This window comes from Cyprinodon tularosa, unplaced genomic scaffold (genome assembly GCF_016077235.1).
Source record: "Cyprinodon tularosa strain WSP-4 unplaced genomic scaffold, ASM1607723v1 ctg75, whole genome shotgun sequence".
NCBI classification, from domain to species: domain Eukaryota; kingdom Metazoa; phylum Chordata; class Actinopteri; order Cyprinodontiformes; family Cyprinodontidae; genus Cyprinodon; species Cyprinodon tularosa.
In genome coordinates, this window is record NW_024039507.1 from 1,091,026 (window position 1) to 1,112,734 (window position 21,709).

General features: G+C 38.6%; 2 protein-coding genes across 2 annotated transcripts in view; one reads left to right on the forward strand and one right to left on the reverse strand.

The window, feature by feature from the left end:
• Nucleotides 1-11,663, reverse strand: part of LOC119773170 (dynein assembly factor 5, axonemal-like) — a 33,670-nt gene extending 22,007 nt beyond the window's left edge. Inside the window, exons 1-6 of the mRNA XM_038270038.1 lie at nucleotides 11,116-11,663; nucleotides 9,194-9,378; nucleotides 8,851-8,975; nucleotides 6,205-6,323; nucleotides 2,574-2,806; nucleotides 2,085-2,309 (exon numbers count right to left, since the gene is read on the reverse strand). Coding sequence (XP_038125966.1) covers nucleotides 2,085-2,309; nucleotides 2,574-2,806; nucleotides 6,205-6,323; nucleotides 8,851-8,975; nucleotides 9,194-9,378; nucleotides 11,116-11,647 — 1,419 coding nt within the window. The 5' untranslated portion in view covers nucleotides 11,648-11,663. The remainder of the gene's footprint in view (nucleotides 1-2,084; nucleotides 2,310-2,573; nucleotides 2,807-6,204; nucleotides 6,324-8,850; nucleotides 8,976-9,193; nucleotides 9,379-11,115) is intronic.
• A 2,142-nt stretch (nucleotides 11,664-13,805) lies between these two features.
• prkar1b (protein kinase, cAMP-dependent, regulatory, type I, beta) overlaps nucleotides 13,806-21,709 on the forward strand; it is a 90,846-nt gene continuing 82,942 nt past the window's right edge. The window contains exons 1-2 of the mRNA XM_038270086.1: nucleotides 13,806-13,904; nucleotides 18,335-18,522. Of these exons, the coding sequence (XP_038126014.1) occupies nucleotides 18,349-18,522 (174 nt within the window). The 5' untranslated portion in view covers nucleotides 13,806-13,904; nucleotides 18,335-18,348. The remainder of the gene's footprint in view (nucleotides 13,905-18,334; nucleotides 18,523-21,709) is intronic.

Below are 21,709 nucleotides of genomic sequence, written 5' to 3' on the forward strand. Positions count from 1 at the left end.
AGTCTCCAAAATTAGAGTTGTCATGTTGTGCCTGTTAGTGAATAAATGTAATAAAATATAAATCAGTCTGAGGATATCTGCACTCTAAAGACAAATAAAAGGCAAAAACATAATGTCCATCTGTCTAGAAAGTTCTTATTTACAGATAAAGGTCTGAACAATGCCTGCTATGAAAGGAATGTCGCAGGTGGTTTATCTAAACTCAGACCTCTTCAGGGACAGCGCTCACTTCACTTTGTGCTTTAAAACAAAAACAGCGACAGAGAAAGATAGATGGAGAAGGAGACGAAGAGGAAGCAGAGGTCTGGTCACATCTGTGTGGCAGCGCGTGACTCTGCCGTCCTGTTAATTCTCCCTGCGCTCGACCCCCGCCGGGCAGCGATGGGGGTGGATCGGAGGTCGATTTCCCCTCCTCGTTTATCACCGGCCTTGACCGTGTAAGGCTTTAAAACTTTATGCCACAGCTGAACTGCAGCTATAAGGCTGCCGTGTGCCGCCTCGTCTGCCCTGTGGGGGTCAGGTCGGCCACTACGGGGGTCACGTCAAATAAGCAGATTTTTGCCTTCATGATCTCACAGGGGACGGTTTTTAAAGCCTGAGGAGGAGGAGTGGGGGGTTTTGTTGGAGGAGTTTTTAAAAAAAGCAAGACCCTGCATTTGCGGATGATAGACATGCGTGAGAACAGCAACAGTCTGATCAAAGACCTGAAATATTAGACATGAAAAAATATCACATGAGCTGGCAAGCATTTTACCAGAGTTGGCATTTTTTTAAGGACAACTCCAAAGCAAACCCGATGAACCAGCTGCTGTTCTTGGATTGTCTAAAGATCCTTTTAGAGCCTCTAATGTTATCCAACTTATCAAAGACAACATTTTAACATGTCTGTCCATCCAGCGACAACTGAAGGCTTAAAAATGTCAGAGATGAGAAAGAGCTAATGCACAGTTTGATGCTGGGAGACAAAGCTCCATTTAATTCCGTCCATCACTAGCAAAAATATCATCTAAATATTAGGCTTTTAATCTGTTCTTTTATCAGAATAAAATTAATTTATAAGACACAACCTTGTTTATTTCAAAACAATAATAAGACGCACAAATATGTTTTCTCTAATCGAATGGATCGAATGAATATAGAAACCATCAATAACAGCTTTGTTCAAGTTTGGAGTAACTGAAGCAGGTTCTGACATAATAGATCGGTTCTAACCGTCTGATCCGAACTGGTAAAGCTGATTAAAACGGTCTGGTTTCCCGGAACAAACCTCTAAATGGTTTCATCGTCCTTTCAGAACATCTGAGAAACTTTCCGCCATCTTGCTTGTGATCAGATTGGTAAAAATTATGACCTTCATGGAATTCTGTTTTATAAAGCACTGTTATCACTAGCAGCATAAACGACCCTTAGCATGCTGTTGCTACTTCCATGCTTTAGGGTTGGGGGAGATGCTAGATATCAGGAAAACATGCAAATATGATATTACTGCTGAATATTGTGATGATGCGATTGGTTACAATAGACCCAAACTAAAAGATAAACAATATAAGGTGATCCTTAGCAAGAAAGCAAAGCATCAGACCAAAGCAGTCTTCTGGGAATTCAGTAATGCAGTCCAGATTAAGGCCTTTTTTCGTTTTTTTTTTTTTGCAATTTAAAGGTTGACTCCCTAAAACTTGCTTCTTCCAAATGTTATCAAACATCTCTTGTTCCAGGGGGCCTTGGGCTTTAGAGTTAAAGTGGTACTGATGCTAATCTTAGCCTTGCGTTGATCAGAGACGCTGGTGTATCTTCCAGTTCATGACTGGCTTTAGTCTTACTGATTGTCATTTTGTTCATTTTGAGCAGTTTATAGTAATGTAAGTGGACATTTTAGGTTTATTAATTGACACTTTTTTACCATTGACTGCTCTAGTTAATACTAAAATGAACATACTAATGAAAGTCTGTTTTTCAGAATTTAAAAAAATGACATTTTTAATTTTTGGATGTGACTGTAACAGGTTCCAACGGCCCAGATTACTCGTAAAAGGTCTGGTAGCTAAAACTGGTAAACATCGAGACACATGTTGTTCTGCGCTGACCTGCTGGTATTCCTGGGAAACCTCGGGCTGCACCAGGGTGTCTGCGATCTGCTGGAGATGTGGATTTAGGAGAGGCTTGGAGCCGCCTCCCAGGACGGCAGCCAGAACCATGAGGGGGGTCCAGGGGTAGGAGGGAGAGTTTGGGGTCATCACATGTTCAAGCATCAGCTTCAGGAAGACAGGTGGGGGGACAAACGTCCCAATCAGTTTAGCAGCTGCCAGGCACTGTTGGTGAGCACAGACGGGAAGAGAGACAGAAAAAAATAGGAGACATCAGGAGGAATGAGAAAAGGAAGTCCTTTTTTTAATCCAGCAAACATCAAAGATCTTGACAATCCATTATTATAAACAGGTGCATCCTAGATCCATGAACCCTGCTCGTCCCGCTCCAAACTGACAACAGCTGATAAACTTAAATGAATGTGAAACTGCTGACTCCACGGATGCGGCACATCCTTCCCGTCTGATTAAAGGTTCTCTGGGACTTACGTTGTTCACCACGTCCCTCTCTGTGTCGCTACAGGCCCGGTAGAGCACGGCCAGCAAAGGCTGCAGGTGCTGCGTGGTGTGGTCCTCGGCGTGCAGCAGCAGCACCGAGAGCAGCTGGGACGTCCGGACCCGGGTCGGCACCAGCCAGTCGGTCACATCGTGGGCGATGGCCGGTACCAGTCTGCTAAGGTTTCTAACCACCAGTTCTCTGCATCCCAGACCTGGACGATCCACTGGAGAGAGAAAAAGGAAGATTTTTTTTCTAATGAAACCAATTTATCATTAAAATTTATTTTACAAGAGAACAACCTTTAACCAGGAATACAAAAACACCCTTTTATTCAGCCCAACCTGAAATTTTTATAAAAAATATAATGTTCTGATTTATTATTCTAGTTGTTAATCCTGTTATTATGAGCTTTAAACAGAAAATAATCACATTTAAAATAACTCAAATATGTTTTTTTTTTTACTTCAATTAATTCACCAATATATATAACTTTTCCAAATTATAAAAAAAATATATTTTAAAAGATCTGTACGTTTTCTTACTCAAACATGAACAGTGTAGGAGCCTGAATTTTTACTTTGTGATTTTCTTGGTATGCATTATGGTTAATGTTTTGTTTTTCTTGCTAAATTAACTTTTCTTGAAATTTTTAAATATTATTGGTAATACCTACTAATTTGGGAAATTTGTATATTTAGCTATTAAGGTTATTTTGTTATTATTTTAATTACACCTTTGGTTTAAGGATGCATATGTGTCACTTTTTAACCCTTTAAAGTCCGATCCAAGAATAAAACAAAACAGAAAATAACGTTTTTTTGGTTTGAAGTCCTTATTTGGCCTTTTAACAAAATATATAAAAAGAAAAAAACAGAAATACATTTTTGATATTAATAATTTATTACTATGCGATAAGTCAAGATTATTTTTTGTGTAGTCTTCTGCCCTCTGTTATCAGGTATATCTGATTGTGTACAATAGGATTTAGAGCAAAGTTTTTACCATTAAATTATGCAAAAGGTGTCAGACACAAAACATTTCAGAAACCGTATGTATCAAATATGATACATTTGGCATTACAGGGTTAAGGATGATGCATCATGGGAGTTTCATTGTAGTCTATCTCATAGAGTGGGGCCAAATGTTTTTTTTTTTACCTCTATCACCCTTATATTTTCTATATATGTTTGGCACCGCTTTATCCTATAAACTCACTAAAAGATTTTTAAATGCAATTCTACGGAAATGTTAGGGGCGCAGCGAGTCAGGCCGACTTCACTTATTTTTGAACCCTACAATCCGTTTCATGAACTGACAAAATACATTGGGAATTAACTAGCATAATTGAACTAGTTCAGAATATATGAAAATTATAACCACAAGCTTCAATGTATTTTATTTGTAGCTGATGAAACATGGTGGTAGCAGCATTAGGGTGGGGGAAGGGCTTTATTTAACAAATACAGGGAAGCTGTTAGGAGCTGCTGGGAAGATAGATGGAGCTAAAGCAGAGCTGTCCAAACTATTCGCCTGCTCTGCATGTTTGTAAAAAAAAAAAAAAAAATCTGTAAATGATATTGCAGATATGTTAAAAGTGCATATTTATTTTCAAATTCAATAATTGTTTCTTTGTGAATTTGGTCGCCATGAGGAAAAGAACATGGGCCATTTTTTTCACTGATGCTTGAATTTTGCCACTTTTAAAGAGCCGGCGCGTCTAGATCTGCTTCCGAGTGAAAGTTACTGAATCTTTACTATCATCATTACCATTAAATAAAATGCAAAAAGACCGACAAGACAATGACAAATTGCTTAAATTATATTTGAAATTGTAAATTTTTTGGTGAAAGCTTAACCGTCCGCTTTCCCAGAATTTATGAAGCGGAACAAACTTTTTACAAGACTTTCACTTTGAAAATGTAAATCCTGGAAATCCTGTGGAGGATTAAAATAAACTGGAATAAAAGTTCAGCCTCCTGTAGAACAATGACCTTAAACTCACAGCCACGGCTACATTGGTACAGTTTATGACATGTAAAAGTCTCAGGATAATAGCTCCAGAGGACTGGCACTTTGCACCCCTGGATTAGATCAAACACAGTCCATGTCTTAGAACGAAAGGAGAGACCCGATTTCAACCAGGAATCTGCGGAAATGAACAAGGACACAATTCTTTTAATCTTCAAAGAACAATTGGAAAATATTTCAGTTTAAAGTTGTTTAAAGTTGGTAGAAACATACCCCAAAAGATTTTCAGTAGATATTCTAAAATGTTATTTAACGAAAGTCCTAAAAATGACCAATTAACCTGTTGTAAAAGGAATAAAACGCACATTTCTATGTTGGTAAATTTCAGTATATTACATTAAAACATCTAATGCATTAGACCCCTCTCCCCCTCTTCTCTCTCTCTCTCTCTCCTGAAGAGGCACACTGATGAGAAAGGTAGCAAAGACCAAAGACAGACATGTATAAATCAAGAAGGCGAACTACAACAAGCCCAAACAAGACCATTTCTGGATGTCTTTTGCTGTCTGACAGTGACCTCTTCACATGGGGCGAGCCGGCAGATTTATACTGGCAAGAAAGTGAAAGACAAAGGAGGGGGAAAAAAAAAAAAAAAGCTTGTCGTTTGTCTTTTCCATCTGTAGGCAAAGCTGGTTTTCATCCATAACGTTGAATTGGTAGCTCTGAGGTTTGTGCAGAAGCTTTATTGCAGAGCTGAGTACACCCATGCACGGCTCTTAGGTAACACATGGTGACCACGTTCAGGTTCATGCTCAAAGTTTGACCCCGAGGCAAACATTAATCTTTGCAAGTCACTGCCTGCCCTCACAACAGAGCCATTATAAAAAGACTATTTTATAGAATGTAATAACCAAGAACAGCTGCAATAAAAAAGGAAAGACTTACTGTAAGTTTTAGTGTTTTCTTTACCTGATTATGCAGCTGGGAACACATGAAAAACAGGGTAATGTAAATTCTTCAATTAACTTTCTTCCAGTTAGTTTGTATCATAAAATAAAAAAGAAAGGGTTTCATCTTTTTTGCAACCTTAAGTTTACAAATTAGGATTTAATTGCAGTTTTTAAGCAGTGGTAGCATCAGTAATGTACTGTGGTTTAACATGATTCACAGACACAAGGAGACTTCTGCATCCCTTTAGAATACAGATAGAATAATACTGTTTGAACCCATCTGTAATAATCGGCTAATTACTATCCTGAGACTGAAGCCCTTCGATCAATCTACCACATAATGTTGTTTACCAATCTAAATATAACAACAAATAGATAGCAACAAAAAAAAAAATAAAGACAAAAAAACAAAAAAAAAGAGGAGGATCTTCGGATATTATGCAGTGTAAAAAACAAACAAAAAAACAAAAAAAATTGCTGATCACAACTACCGGCTAAGCTAAAGCCAAGGCCAGCCTGGTTTTTAGTTACAGCAGACAGTTAACTGGAAGAATCAGTAAAGAAAACACAACAGTTATTATTTTAAAGCAGTTGCAGCATTTCTTGGCCTCACTTCCAAATAAATCAGACTAATTAGATTAGATTAATGGTTTCCCTTAATTACACAGCTGAGATAAAACCCCTTGCTGATATATTGACCAACCTCCAGGTGGATAGTGAGGAGGTGGGCTGAGAAGGAAGTCCATCTTGTCCTTTATGTCGTCTTCGTTCTCCTTCTCCCACTGCAGACCAGCTTGTCTCCACAAATCAGCTGCTAACAGTCTGCAACAGTTGGAAAAAAGATCACGAATTTCATACTTGGCCACTTTGGCATTCAACTTCTAGTTTAAAGAAGATTTATGTTACAACCCTTTTTTCTCAGTTCAATCACATATATGTTGATATTCACAGTAAATAACGACTTAGAAATAAAGACTTCCAAGAGAAACCCTGGTTGGGTTCCGTCTGGACAGACGTTTCTCTTTGTCCCTATTATTGCTCTGTCTTTCTTATAATGCATCCAAAACAGTTAGTTATGCTGAGCTACTTTCTGTAGTTGTGCTGCTACATGTTTAGGCTGCTGGAGCACATGAGGAGCACTTTTCCTCACTCTCCTTCATCCTATCTCTATTCTACCACTCTTCAGTCAAATTCCACTCATAACTTTGCTCTCTCTGATTTTTCCTCATCATAGCAGCTTCATCTGGTCTGTTCCTGTTCAGGAATTTCATCTTGGATTGAAATATCAGCTCTGCTGCAGCCATCAACATCTCTGGCTATGTCTGTCCTGGATAGAGCCACCTGTGGAGCTAGTTAACAGTTAGGATTTGTAAATCTACTCCCTTTTCTGCCTGCTTCTGTCTCTTTGAACCCCAGTCGGCCTCGGCAGATGGCCGCTCTCACTGAGCCTGTTTATGCTGGAGGTTTCTTCCTGTTGAAAGGGAGTTTTCCTCTCCACTGTCTCTAAATGCATGACTATGTCTTGCCAGTCAATGGTTGGATGCAATCAAATGGTTTTTCAAACCAATCTGACAGTATTATCCCTGTAAAGTGCCCCCCAAAAAACCCCAAGTCTTCCAGTTTCATACTGCAATAAACACACTTTTAGAATGCTAAATTCATATTTTTTGCAGTTAACCTAAATTCCATCCATACATCCGCTTCCACTTATCCGTCACAGTGGCGCTGGTGTCTATCTTCAGCAGTCTATGTGCAAAGAATCAGGGTACACCCTGGACATGTCACCAGTCTATTGCAGGGCAGAAACATACAACCATATGCACACACACTAATACATAAGGGCAATTTAGAGATGCCAATGAACCTTATTTAAACCTTAAACAGTCATGTTTTTGAACTGTGTACTCAGGGAGAATCCATGCATGAATGAGGACAACATGCAAACACCATGCAGAGAGACCCTAGGCTGGAATTGGAACCCAGGACCCTCATGTAACAAGGCAACAGGGCTACAAACCCCATCACCATGCATCCCCCACCTAGAATCTAATCAGATCATTTCAGACTGGGTGTTGAAGCATTTTTACATTACATAAAAAACTTAGAAAAATGCTTCAACACCCAGTCTGAAATTCTGTTGTCCTACTGTTATTGGTTTTCTATGTCTTTTTAAGAGAGCCAGGTTTATACAGCTTGTAAAATAAGTAAAGGGTTTTCCAATGTTTTTTGTCTCTAAATATATTCCAATTATTTTCATGGAATTAACTTCCTCTTCTCTTTCCATTCATTTCTAAAACTTCCTGCAAGCGCTCTTGACTCTTTTTCTTTTCTTTAAGTGTTTTTTCAGCACTAGTGGCTTTTTTTTGGACAGCAGGCTGACAGGAAAGGGGGCATGAGAGAGATGGAGGGACCAGCAGCAGGGTCAGGATTCGAACCCGAGTCGGCCACGTCGAGGTACAAGCGTCTTGTGCACTAAGCACTGCGCCACCAAAGCAAACTCGCTCCATGACTTTTTGACACAGATTTTGACTAATCTCTGGGTTCCTCATTAAAAAAACTGACAAGAGGCCCCTGACTATGGCTTTTTCATAGAGAAATTACATTATATATACTTATTGATGGTGGCTCCCATAGTGGACACTTCAAAAGTTCAAGGCACTGGTAACTTCATCATTAGTTAGTTGTTCAACAGCAAGACTTTTTGTGAACGTCTCTTTTTGAGTGAATGCTTTTTATATGCAATAGCAATAGGATATCGCTTAGTTCCTTGACTTTCTACATAGCTTGTACATCTTTTCTGTGTTCAATAGTTAATCCCTTTGTCATTCACGTTCATGTCACATAAGTTCATTTCTTGACAAAATGTTAATGTCCTTGTATGAATTGATTTCCCGAATGACACCATTACATGGCGTTAACCAAATGTTAAACTAAATATTCAAGGGGTTCAATACGCATTTTACCAGCTTTTTCTAATATTTTCTATGAGTCTGTGAATGCATCATTTGCAATAACCAGTAAACTCCTGTAGGAAACAGCAGAAATGAGCAAGAAAAGACAAAGATATGGAAGTAGAGAGCGAGGCAGAGTTAAACCCAGAATCTATAGAGATGGCACCTGGTGGAGCACTGCTGCATCCGTAATGAAAAAAAAAAAAAAAATATATATATATATCTATAGAGGAATTCGCTCCAAAGTTACTGTTACTAGAATAACTGTGAACTATGTATGCTACAGACAAATAAATAAAACTCTAAACAAGAGCTGGTTACTGTGGGCCAGGTCACATTAAACATTAAAATAATAAAAGTTTATATTATATAAATATTACTGATTTGTCCTTACAAACCTTATTTCTGGGATCTCATCGCTGATGCTGGTCAGCAGGAGCGGAATGAGTTTGTGGAAATATGAATATCGATCTCTCATGTTTAAAAGCCAGTCACCAACAACCGCAGTCACAGCTTTCCTCACCTTAAATGAAATAGAAAATTATGAGCAGCCCCAAAAAGGGCAGTTTTAATTAATTCATCCCAAATTTCAAATTAAATAACAAAAAAAAATCATTGCTGAGAGATATAAAGTGTTTTTAAAAAGAACTTCAAAGCGACAAAATGCTAAATAATGTTAAAAGCAAGTGACAGAGTATACAGTTTTGTTTCCTAAAAGATGGTTAATAAAAAAGGCCAAACCTGCGGCGAGTCATCAAATAGTCTCTGTGCGAGATGTGATAGCACATCATCCATGTTTTTCCCACTGCCGTGTTGTATGACTGCTCCGGTGGCTTCAATGACCGACACTCTGACTCGCGAGTGCTGATGAGTTATGGTCTGCATGAGCGGCTTCACCAGATTCTCAGCTTGCATGTGAAAATGTTCTAAAGAAAAAAAAAAGAAAAGAAAGAAGGTTACAATCCTTTTCATTTTTTTGTTTTAAAATCTGTATTTTGTTTGCTTTAAATATGAATTAATGATTTCATAATAATGTAAATCTAAACAAGAAATGAGAGCTTAACATCATAGTAATGTATAATCAGACAATAAACTAAAGCTTAACATTTTTATATGAATCAATCACAACATGCATCATATAATAAAAAACAAACAAACAAACAAAAAAAGCTAATTCAATCTATGTTGTCTCAGTGACATCAGCAGAGTTCCTTGAATAGAGCCGTCAATAGTAAACAAATCGCTGAACGAGAAACTTAAGATTTCAACATAAAGAATGAAACTTTTGAGTTGCATTAAAGTGTTACAAAACAGAAAACCAGAGCTGACTTATTTAGACTGGACAACTGAGCCACTTAAAGCCAATGTTAGAGATTGTGCGAGACCATCTGGGAGGGATGATGCATCTAATCTTCACACTTCTGAGATTTCTTTTCAGTGCCATTTGATTTAAATGTTCTCAAAGGGCATTGAGGTAGATGATTGCACACTTTTGTTGAACGCTTCAACACTATCAGTTTTATTCATTCCAGCTTTGTAACAGATTGAAACCAGACTCACAGACAACTAAATTGTGCAACTGTGACTAAAATGTGGCAGCAAACCTTTTAAACACACAGAAACATGTGGGGAAGGGGTAACTCTGGATTACTCTTTCTTTGGCATCCTGATACAATGATTTTACACTTTAGGGATGGTATTACAAAGGATTTGTGATTTTCAAACTGCAACTCTTAAAAATCTCTATATATATATATATATATATATATATATATATATATATATATATATATATATATATATATATATATATATATATATATATACACATATATACATACAGTCAAATTGATTTGAAGTTTTCTAGCTAAGGAAAACCAGTTGATTGCAATGACTAATTGACTCACACTAAGCATGCTTGTAGCGACAGTTGAGAGGAAAAACTCCCTTTTAACAGGAAGAAACCTCCAGCAGAACCAGGTTCAGTGTGAGCGGCCATCTGCAGAGGCCGTCTGGGGTTCAAGGAGACAGAAGCAGAGATACAAAAAGCAACTGTAAAAGGCGGCTCGGTCCAGGAAACACACAGCCAGGCAGACGAGCTCTGAGCCAACTCCCATGTCAGAGGATGAAGAGAACACATCAAGCCCGTCACAGTCAGAGAAACAGGAATACACTGGAAAAACAGGCGGATCTCCTACATCTATAAACAAGGGTGTTGATGGCAGCAGGACAGCTGATATATATATAAGCAGATGTTTAAATTGTTTAAATTCCTTATATGATGTCATCACGGCAGATACTGTATTATAACACACACACAAAAATCCCTGATAAATAAACATGAAAATCAGATAGGTGATGAGTAGCTAAACGTCATATATAAAATAAGACAGATTAATCATACAATCTGGGTTTTAGACCTAATGAAAAAACAGGGCACCATGGCAACACAATCAGCCTCAACACCAGCCTCTTTCCATCTTGATTTCTGGTAATAATGTGCTATTTGCTATCATCTAGTTTTCCTAGATGGATAAACACTTACTAACAATGAACAAAAATAATGATGAAAATTGACGGGTTTAGTTGGGGCTCTTTGATTAAACTAATTGCGCGTGCGCAGTAGAAAAGCCGCGTGTTGGTATGAAACCATGGTAACCAACCTGGCACAGACTTTGCAAAGCTAACGGTGCATTTGCAACTCTCCTTTTTGACATCCGGGAACGGATCGACGATGGTTCTCTTGAGGATGTTGGTCATTTCGTTGAGATAAGGCGCTAAATGTCTGCCGCACACCTCTACCGTAAGAGCCAACATCTCCACGGCCAACAGTCGAATCTCCTCCGATGGCTCCAAGATCTCTTTGTCCCCGAACCGCTGAGCCAGGCAGGGCATCAGATAGGGCAACGCTTCCTCCGGTTTGGGGACACAGCGAATAAAGTCTGTTATGATAGCGATGGTTGTTTCTCTGCATTTCTCCATCGGGTCCGATAGACACTTGAGGAGAGGTTTGAGAAGGGACGAAAATACTTCCTGTAAAACATCGCTGGGGAGTTCTTTACTCACAGTCTGGTTCTTTATCGACTCAAGAGCCCTCTTTCGTGTTAACTTGTTTTCCTCGTTTAGGCAGTTTAAGTGTCGGCTGATACCTTTCAAAACCTCAGAGGCTGCATGCTCGTCTACAGTCGCTGCCATTTTGACAGTCGCTATGACAACTGGTGGCTTCACGACAAACAAACGGCTGCTTTACGATACCTGTGTATTCAAACCCTCAAACTTTATTGACATTTACAAACCCAGTTCGTATTAACGCCAGAGATTTTGCGTCTGTTTGCCAAGTTTTAATGTAAAAATATTATGACTAAACCCTCATATATCTGTTTTTTTCCTATACTGTCCTCTTTCAATAACAAAAAGGCTGTTAAAACTTTATTTCTATGCTCTAAATTCAAAATATTTATGTGATTCCTTTATATGCTTTTATGTGTAGCTTTACTTAATCACTATTACTATTTTTACGTTTATTTAGTTATTCTTATTTATTATTTCTATCTTTGTTCAAAACCTTGACAATTGTTCATTGGAAATTGTATTTATTTCTTCTTGTAGTACAAAAAAATTCTCTAATAAAGTAAAAAAAAAATATACATATATACTTAAGTTGTAGTGTAAAAAACAAAATACTCAAATACATTGTTCTTTTAAGATTTTTATTGTGTTTTGAAACATATTATATGAGTGTATTTTTTTACCAACCATCTAATGAACTCAGTTATTAACATAGTAATTAAAGTACCACTGTCTGCTTTGCTATTGGTGTCGCGTTTAAACGGCTCACCATCAGGTTGAAATCTGCCATGTGTTGGGATATAAATAAGGTCCTGTCAGTCAGACTAGTATCAGGTGGCTTTAAGATGAATTTTTCGCACCATTACATCTGCAAAGAGACGTCCTAGTCCACAATAGTGACAGGGCCCCTTAGAGGTTGGTGGCCCATAAGGCTACGTTTACACTGCAGGCCTTGATGCTCAATTCCGATTTTTTTGTCAAATCCGATTTTTTCACGTTGCCGTAAAAAATTCCAAATATATGCGACTGGTATGTGATCAACTGTGTGAACTGCAGTCATAAAACGCAAGTGTCCCGCATGCGCAGTAGAGGACGCAATGACATCACAGGCCAGCGTGCTCTTTTTTTCCAGAAGAAAACATGGATGTTAGTGCCGGCGCGCATCTAGCGGTCTTTCCCAAACATAAAAACTCAATCTTTTCAATTTGTTCAAACATAAATACTGCTCTCCTCATCATCATCTGTCATGGTTGTTGTTTTTCTTGCCGCTTCTTTGTAGCAAGACGCAGAATAGTGACCTTTGTCGGGTATTAATGACGTTCAGGTCGGATGAATCCGACCTGGCCGTTCAGACACAGGTTGCATTTGAAAAGATCAGATTCGTATCGGATTCAGGACCACATAGCCAAGTGGCCTGGGTTGCATTGGAAAAAATCTGATCTGTGTTGTTCAGACACCCATGAAAAGATCAGATCCAGGTTGCATATGGGCAAAAAAAAAATCAGATTTGGGTCACTTCAGGCTGCAGTGTGAACGTAGCCTAAGTAACTTCAGTCTCTGCTTACCAAAAGTTACTCCAGTCTGGTTCTTTATCGACTCAAGAGCCCTCTTTCGTGTTAACTTATTTTAAACGTTTAGGCATTTTAAGTGTCAGTTGATACCTTTCAAAACCTCAGAGGCTGCATGCTCGTCTACAGTCGCTGCCATTTTGACAGTCGCTATGACAACTGGTGGCTTCACGACAAACAAAAGGCTGCTTTACGATACCTGTGTATTCAAACCCTAAAACTTTATTGACATTTACAAACCCAGTTCGTATTAACGCCAGAGGTTTTGCTTCTGTTTGCCAAGTTTTAAATCCACAAATGTAAAAATATTATGACTAAACCCTCATGTATCTCTTTTTGTAAAGGAAGCAACAATTTCTTTTTCTACGTTGTCCTTTTCCAATAACAAAAAGGCTGTTAAAACTTTATTTTAACAATAAAACATTGGGGTGTCCAATGATGGGGTAAGGGTGGCCATGGACACCCCTGGCCCCCCATCTAGCTCCGCCCCTGCGAACTAAATAGGAGGTAATAAGCCTTTGTATTAATTACAGAATTTAAAATGGGTCAAATCGAATATAATGAAACTATAGACTATATTCATGCTTTGAAGTTTCCCATTGTTTGGGCTGGTGCGTTGCCGCGTGCCCTCTGCCGCTGTGCTCAAGAGGACGACAGACTGACGTCATGGAGACTGACGCAGAGCGAGCGGACAGGAGAGAAAGGAAGAGAGAGAGAGCTACAGCAGCAGCAGCATCCCTGCTAAACAGCGGTACCTCACCAGTCTGACAGCCCACTGAGGTGTTTCCTTACTGAGCATCCTTCACAAACAAACGGTAGGACCCCCCCCCTATGACAGCTGCTACAGACCCCCGCATGTAGAAATACCCGTTAACACCGAAACTGGGTCGCTAGTTTGCTTTTATCACGTCGGTTAGTTGCAGTAGTTTCCTTTTCATTGAGGTTTGGGGCTCACTGTAAGGTTAGCTGTGCTAACTGCGTTAGCTTCTTTTTAAATGCGACTGAACAGGTGTTCACTCTCTCCACACAGGCGACACCGTTTGCTGCCATTATTCTTTAATACTGCTTCGCAATGCATTTAGGAGGAAAAAAGAATGGCGCTGTAAAAATGTCATCACCAAAATGATGCATAATGCAACAATCACTGTTCTGGAAACGTGATTTGTTTCAGGAAGTGAGACAAGGTGGTTATCTGTGCTGCTCTTCCTGGATTGTCAAGATAATTCAGCTTTAATGTGTTGATTGATGTAACCTATTTGCAGCCTGAACCTTTCCTCTGTTCTGCATCCTTAAAAATATCCAATTGCCATTTATTTTATTATTATTTAATTGGCATTCTAACATTAAGGTAAAACAGAAAACAGTCATTTATGACTTTGAGGCATGGCCAAGTATGGTATTTGCCCACTCTGGTAAACCTTGAGTAAAATATTGCCACTTTTACTGCATTAAACTCAGATTTTGACAAACTTTTTTGTCTAAATGAACATTTCCATTTTTACAAAGTGCAGCAGTGATCATGAATGCAGACCATTTAGGAGAAAAGGAAAACCAATTTAAAGTCATGGTGCAAAAGGCATTGATATGGAAAGGTTCAGTTTAATGTGAAATAAATAAAAAAGTAAATAAATATGGTGCAAAATGGTTTTATTTAAAGGGATTATGAAAAAAAAGTTCATTAGGTCACAAACCAATATAACAAGTTTAATTGAAATAAAAAATAATCCTACTGTAGTCAGTATGGTACAGAATATTGGTTATTACAATTTTAACTTTATATTTTGTATTTTTAATCAACACTTGTAAACACTTCCTCAACTGTTTTGGATTTGGGGTTCCTTTAATGTCTGTGTTTTTATAATTTTCCTGTGGTTCATGTTCTCTGGGTGTTGCTCTATTGTTTTTTTTTACCTAGTTAGTTTCTTTCTGATTTTTGTATTATTTTTCCTTGTATTCTGTGTTAACTCTTCTCTTTTGTCCTTGGTTAAATTCTCACTGTATCTTATCTCCCCTTTCCCACCAGTACCACCTCAGAGCACAGTCACTATTTAGTGCCCGCTTGCTTGTGATTTCATCCCTTTGGAGTGGCGCTGAAATGTTAAAAGTGGCTGGCCACTGATTGGTCGAGGGAGGTTCAATAGTCTTAATATATTGTTATGGCTAATATATTCAATTGTTAAAATCATTTTAAGTTTGTTTTATTGTGTATGAGCACTATTATAGCAACCTTGCATTATTTAGCATTATTATTATTATCATTTTAATTAATGTTAACTTACCTTTATGTGCTCCAGCTCAAAGCCTTCTATTTGATATTATAAGGTTTCTCTCTCTCTCCTGTACATATCGTCAGTGCTTCTACTGTAGCTACCCGCAGATTTCTTTAGCTCCCCTCTTTTACTCTGACAACATCCATGAACAGAGCAGTAGGGTAGCCTGTTGTCTTGTTGGGTGTCTCCATAACACATCATTTCTAACCATAAGGCCACCAATGATAAATGGCCTGTACTTATATAGTACTTTTTAAGTCAGGAGACTTGACCAAAGCACTTTACACTACATTCAGTCATTCACTCATTCACACACACACACACACTCACTGATAGAAGCTAAATTCTAGCCACAGCTGCCCTGGGGCTCACTGACAGAAGTGGGACTGCCGTACACTGGCGCCACCGGGCCCTCTGACCACCATCAGTAGACAATGCAGGTGAAGTGTCTTGCACAAGGACACTGAAAGTAGGAGCTGGGGCTTGAACCGTCAGTCCTTCGATTTTAGGGCAAACTCCTACATCCAACGCCACTGTCGCCCTTTCAATTAAAGGTCCCACCCCCAGGGAGATACTGCTCCATTATCATGGAAAATGAATCAAGCCTTAATTAAACTAACTCAACCTGATCAGAATAAAGTAGGTACTAATGGGAAAGTATTAAGTTCAGTTTCCTCTGTGTTGAGCACTCACCCTCCCAAAAGCCCCATTTACGCTACCCTTTTGAAACTGTGCTGAGATCGGTCCGAGCATGGTAACCAAGATTACTGTTGAGTGTAAATGGAAGGCAAGACTGAACCAGACTGTGCCAGACACAACTGCACAGAGCTATACTGATACTAGTTCATTAGCAGGGCTCGGTACGGTTCACTTTTAGCTCAGTTCTCAGATAACAAAGAAAGCATGAGCAGACCGCGTCATCTCCTTACAGTCAGCCTCCGTAATCATGAAATTTCAGACATTCATAAAAATACTAGCTTACCTACCGTACCACATGATTTCCAGTGATGATTCTGCTTAGCAGTGTGATGAACCTCTACTCCTGTTATTCTTTCCTGCGTCTGTAAGCCCTGATTAGACTATCGTTTGTCGTATCCACTTCCCAAAAACCGACTCTGTCAAGTAAATTCATTAAAGTCTGCCTTCTTCGCCTGACTCTCAGCAAACTTCCTGAATGTTATGGGCGCCACCATGTTGATTTGCTTGTTTACCTGTAGAGAGCAGTAGTACCGTAGATCGTCACTAGGAGGCGAGGAACCATGCTAGTGTGGTGTGCAAATGGTCATAAGGAACCAAGCTCAGCATGGTTAACTGATCCAAGATCGGCACGGATTGGTTTTCCGAGGGTAGTATACATGGGGCTTTAGTCTCCAGCTTCCCCTTTACCTAAGCTGTTACTAGGGGTGTAAATCACACCCATGATGGAGATTCGATTCAGTATCGATTTCCTGACCCAATGATTCGATTATTTTCGATACTCAAGAATACGCCACGATACAATTCGATTTGATTTGATTAATTGGTTCATTTTTTTTTAACACCTTACCGGCTAGACAATGTTTCAAATTTGAAATAAATCAATGAAAGCTGTAATATCGTTATGTAATATTTTTTGCACAACAGCAAATAACAGAAGTAGAAAAGTTGCACTCCACCTATTCCTATTAAAACCTTATTCACTGAAAATTAAAGAGCCATGCTTCTGTAATGTTTGTACAGTGCAGTTTGAATTTATCTTGCAGAAACAACCCAGATATTTAAAAGCCATCATGTGCTGACGGCGCACAAGTGTACGCTTCTTTGTAATTCAGAAATATTGTTTAGGGAGACCATCTTTTTTGTTCTCTGCCTCTATCGCCCATTGGAAGTTCTTGCATTTTGTTTTTATGCACAATTTACACAACGTTTCCAGCTAAAGTGTGCATGTGGGCCCCATATAGACTTGCCTTGTCTGTATTGATACTGACTGGGACTAGGCTCACTAAGCCATTCTTTTAACGGGGCCCACTCGGATTGGACAAACCAATTATTCCTTATTTATAAGCCTGAGCTCTGTTAGAAGTGTTTGTGCGGTTCAAATTTCACATATGCGTCCTACATGCAGCTAATTACATATAATTGCCAAGCTGCAAAAGCAAGGCAAGTATATTTATATAGCACATTTTAGTATCAAACAATTCAAAGGGCTGTACATGAGAACAAAAAAAGAAAAGTACAATGCAGTGGTGGTTTGAGAATGAAAATTAATAACTAGAATTAGATTATTAAATTAAAAAAGGTAAAATGATTGATTCAAAACTGAAAGAAAGGTTGGACTGAAAACTTTATTGATTATGTTAAGCACAAACACAGGCCATTCTAAGCAAAAATCTTGATTTAAAACAACTTAGGGATTCAGGGCTTTTATATTTTTCTGGGAGTTTATTCCAGCTTGGTGGAGCATAAGATGTAAAATCTTCTCCTCCAATTTTTGGTTTATGTTTCTGTGTCTGCAAAGTAGATTTGAGCCAGAAGACCTTAGAGGTCTGGGTGGTTGATACTCAGTAATGTACTCATTAATGTCAGTAATGCCTTTGGTGCTAAGATATTTATTGATTTATAGACTAACAGAAGTATTTAAGAGTTTTTTCTCTGAGATACGGGAGACCAGTGGAATGACTTTAGAATTGTGATGATGTGCTCCACTTTCTCAATTTTAGTGAGGACTCTGGCAGCAGCGTTCTGGATCAGCTGCATAGGTAATACACATATTGTCATTGTGTAATTGGTAAGTCCGATAATTTATAAATCCTTTTTTTAAAATGGGGCCTTAAAGTTGAGTTATAGAATCAATGTTATTATCTATCAAATCACCCAGAACCCCCCCCCTCACTCTCTGCTTCTCCTAGTCCGGCTACACAGGTCCCCCCCCCTCTTTGTTCTGCTTTCCCTCCCCTCCTCTCATGATCCACCCTGTTTGTATCCCACTGCCACAGAGCTAAACGAGACGATGGCCACCTCCTCCTCGGCTCTGGAAGAAGACGAGAGCTTGAAGGGGTGTGAGATCTTTGTGCAGAAGCACAACATCCAGCAGATCCTCAAAGAGTGCATCGTGAACCTCTGCATTGCCAAGCCTGAGCGGCCTATGAAGTTCCTGCGGGAGCATTTTGAAAAGCTGGAGAAGGTTGGTTAAAAAGAAATAAGAAAAATGTGAATTCAGCATAAGATTCTTTGCAGTGTATGTCTTTTATGTGTTTGGAGGTTTAGTAAAGATTGCTCATGTATTTTTATTCTTCCTAGCTATTCTTGGCTGTACCAAGTAATCTCCTTTAGCAAGTCAATAAATTATAAATTATAATCTGCAGTTTATGTGCTGTGTTGCTTTCTTGCAGCATACGTTTTCTGCTGCCTTTTCAGGACATTTTCGGTCTCAGAGCAGTAGAAGAGATGAGAGAAATATTATAAAAGAGCCTTTATCTCTCATGCTGCAAGTGTAGAGCCCATTAGGGGATGTTAGAGAGGTTCCCATACAAGGCCACTGTCCTGCTCACAGACTTGAACAGCAGAGGTTTTGTACCTCGCATTCTGTAAGCCTGTCTTCATCAGAGCAGAAAAAAATAAGAGAGATGACACATTGATTAAAAGCTTCCAACTTGCATGAAAAAGAGAGCTTTCTGGATTCAGCTAAAAGGATCAGTGAATGCACCATAACTAATTGGAACTTTTCTGCACTCACCTGTTTGGAAGTTATTAGAGAATTAAGAAGGATCCAAGCTAGTTATGTTTAAAATAAAGAAACTACTGTAAGAAGAAGCAAGGCTGTCCCCTATCCTCGCTTGGTACGAGGGATTGCTGTTTCCTCAGTCAGAAACCATTTCACCTGTTGCAATACTGAACAAATTTTTTTGTGAATAAGTGCATTATAAATACACTGAACTGAGTTGAGTTTTATTGTAAGAAACTTTTAAACAAGATACTTTGTTCTTTCAGACTTCTGGTTCATTTTAATGGGAGGGAAAAAAGTACTGCAGCAAAGTTTATTTGTTTTATGCTTTAGGGGTGTCTAATTCTATCTGATGTGATGTATGATGGTTTAAGATAATGGCTAACTTAAGATGCATGTTCACCAGGGAATACACAGAGACTAATGTTGAGTAAGTGATCCTTATTGCTCTAATTGTTATAATCTTTTGATAAATTATCACCAACAACTCCTAAAACAATTACAACTCTACAAGGGACTAATTTTAAAATAGCTGACTCATATAAGCGCCTTGATGTAATTACTGAAGGTAGGCTCACCTTCATGGAGAACCTTGATAGGTTTGTGTTTTGATTATAAGTCTAAAAGTTATTTTTGCCCATTCAAAACTTACTTAAACTCAGCAACTGTTTGATTTCTGATGTACTATGTTGATGTTTTGAATATGCATTCATCAGGGCAGATTCAATATAACCACTCTTTGCTAAGTTTTAATCATTACTGGAAGTTAAAATGACTTGTTTGCATTTATAATGAATCCCTTTCATTTAAGTAAAGTGACTTTCCATACTTTTTATTTCATAGTATTTAAACCACATCGGCTTTGATCCTGTAGAGATTATGCAGTCGGCTGTTTTTTCATATGCGGATCATGAGACATGTTTCTTTGAACAATGGGCTCCTCTCTAACTCTGCTGCTGCAAATGGCTCATTAAGGTGTGTGAGCTAAAGCTGCAGGACGTTCATTACGTCCCGAGGAGAGTTCAGTCTTGGAAATAATTGTGAAGAGGGATCTGATGCAGAAGGATTAAAGTTCTCGGCTGCATTATCTGCAGAGTGGGTCTGGGTGGTGGTGGTCCTCATCTTTGCGGCAGGGATCTGTGTGCGTATATGCTGTCATGTGAGAGTCATCAGATTTTAAGTATTGCATTTTTATCTCTTAGTTGTTTAGCCTATTTGCTAAACTTTCTTTGTTTGGGGACTGGATTTACTAAACAAATACTACAGCAAGTTTAATCACGTTCCTGTGTCCTGCAGCTTTGTGTTCAAAACTCTTTTAGAATGATCACTAATAATAAATGTCCAAATGAGTACAGCAGTGTAAACTGCTGCTTCTGCTGTTGTTATTTGGGCCTGTGATGCTGCATCAACAGAGAGGCAGCCTGAATACTAATGACTGCGTTGCAGATTGTACATGACCAAGGTAATTTATTCCACAGGATTTATGCCCCAAAACTGCTTCTTCATAACATATGAACATTAGATATATTTGACCTGTGGTTTTGAATTGCAGAATACTAGACAAAACTGGATTTGTTGTTGAATATTTCCCACTATTTTCTGAGTTTATATTTCGCATAATCACGTTACTCCTATCAGTCTCTTTTAGCTTTAGTATATCAGTCATTGTATAATAAATTAACGTCTCAAACAGAATACATCTAACTGGACACGTTTTTTTTAGAGGGAAAATAGAAATGAATTTAACATCATATAATCTTCCAAATAATGCATCTTTAGGGACCTTTGTAATGTTGACATTGTGAAAATTGCTAAAGAGATGATAAATGCACTTGAAGCCTGTACCTGCAAGCAGGACTACTGGGTTAGCAAGACAACTTTAGGTTCAACCCTGACTTTTCTGGTACCACAATGCTGGATACATTCTTATCTAGGCTAATCACCATGGTAACGTGCTCTGAAGGGCAAACGTACTCCATTGTAAGCTAGCTTTCAGAATTGGTCTGTATCCTAGAAAAGGCTCCACTCAGCAGCCAATCACCTGTTGGGAAACAGTGAAGTGCCCTTTCATCGAAGACCAAATTCAATTCAGAGCGGAGAAAAAGTTAAACAAAATATTGTCAAAATAAAGGCTTTGTTTTTGTCATCAGTAAAATACCTCTGCACATTTTGAGTCCGATTCTGAGGCTGTCAATAGTCAGGACTGCCATCCTCTGGTTTAGTGGAGAACCACTTGTTCCAAATAATATCTCTGTCTCACAATTTTAGAGAATCTTTTAAAGAAATTCCTGTATCCAGATTGTAATCTGGATCTTGAGCATCACCAACCTCTGATAAAAGTTTCAACATAATTGATCCATAACTTTTCAGACAACCTGTCCTAAAACATAACCTTCTTGGCAGAGGTAAAAAAAAAAACCAAAAAATATATATACATTTTTTATGGATGAGAAATGGGACATTGATCATGGAGAGAAAAATAGTCTGTAGGACTGAAACAGAAATGCAAAACGTTTCATTTAAGTAGAATTCTGCAACATTTAACAACCTAAGCATGTTTTTGCTGTTTGTGCTGAAAAGTTCCTCTCAGGTGCGCCCCCACAACCCGCAACCATGACAAACAGTCAGACTTCATAAAGATAGTATA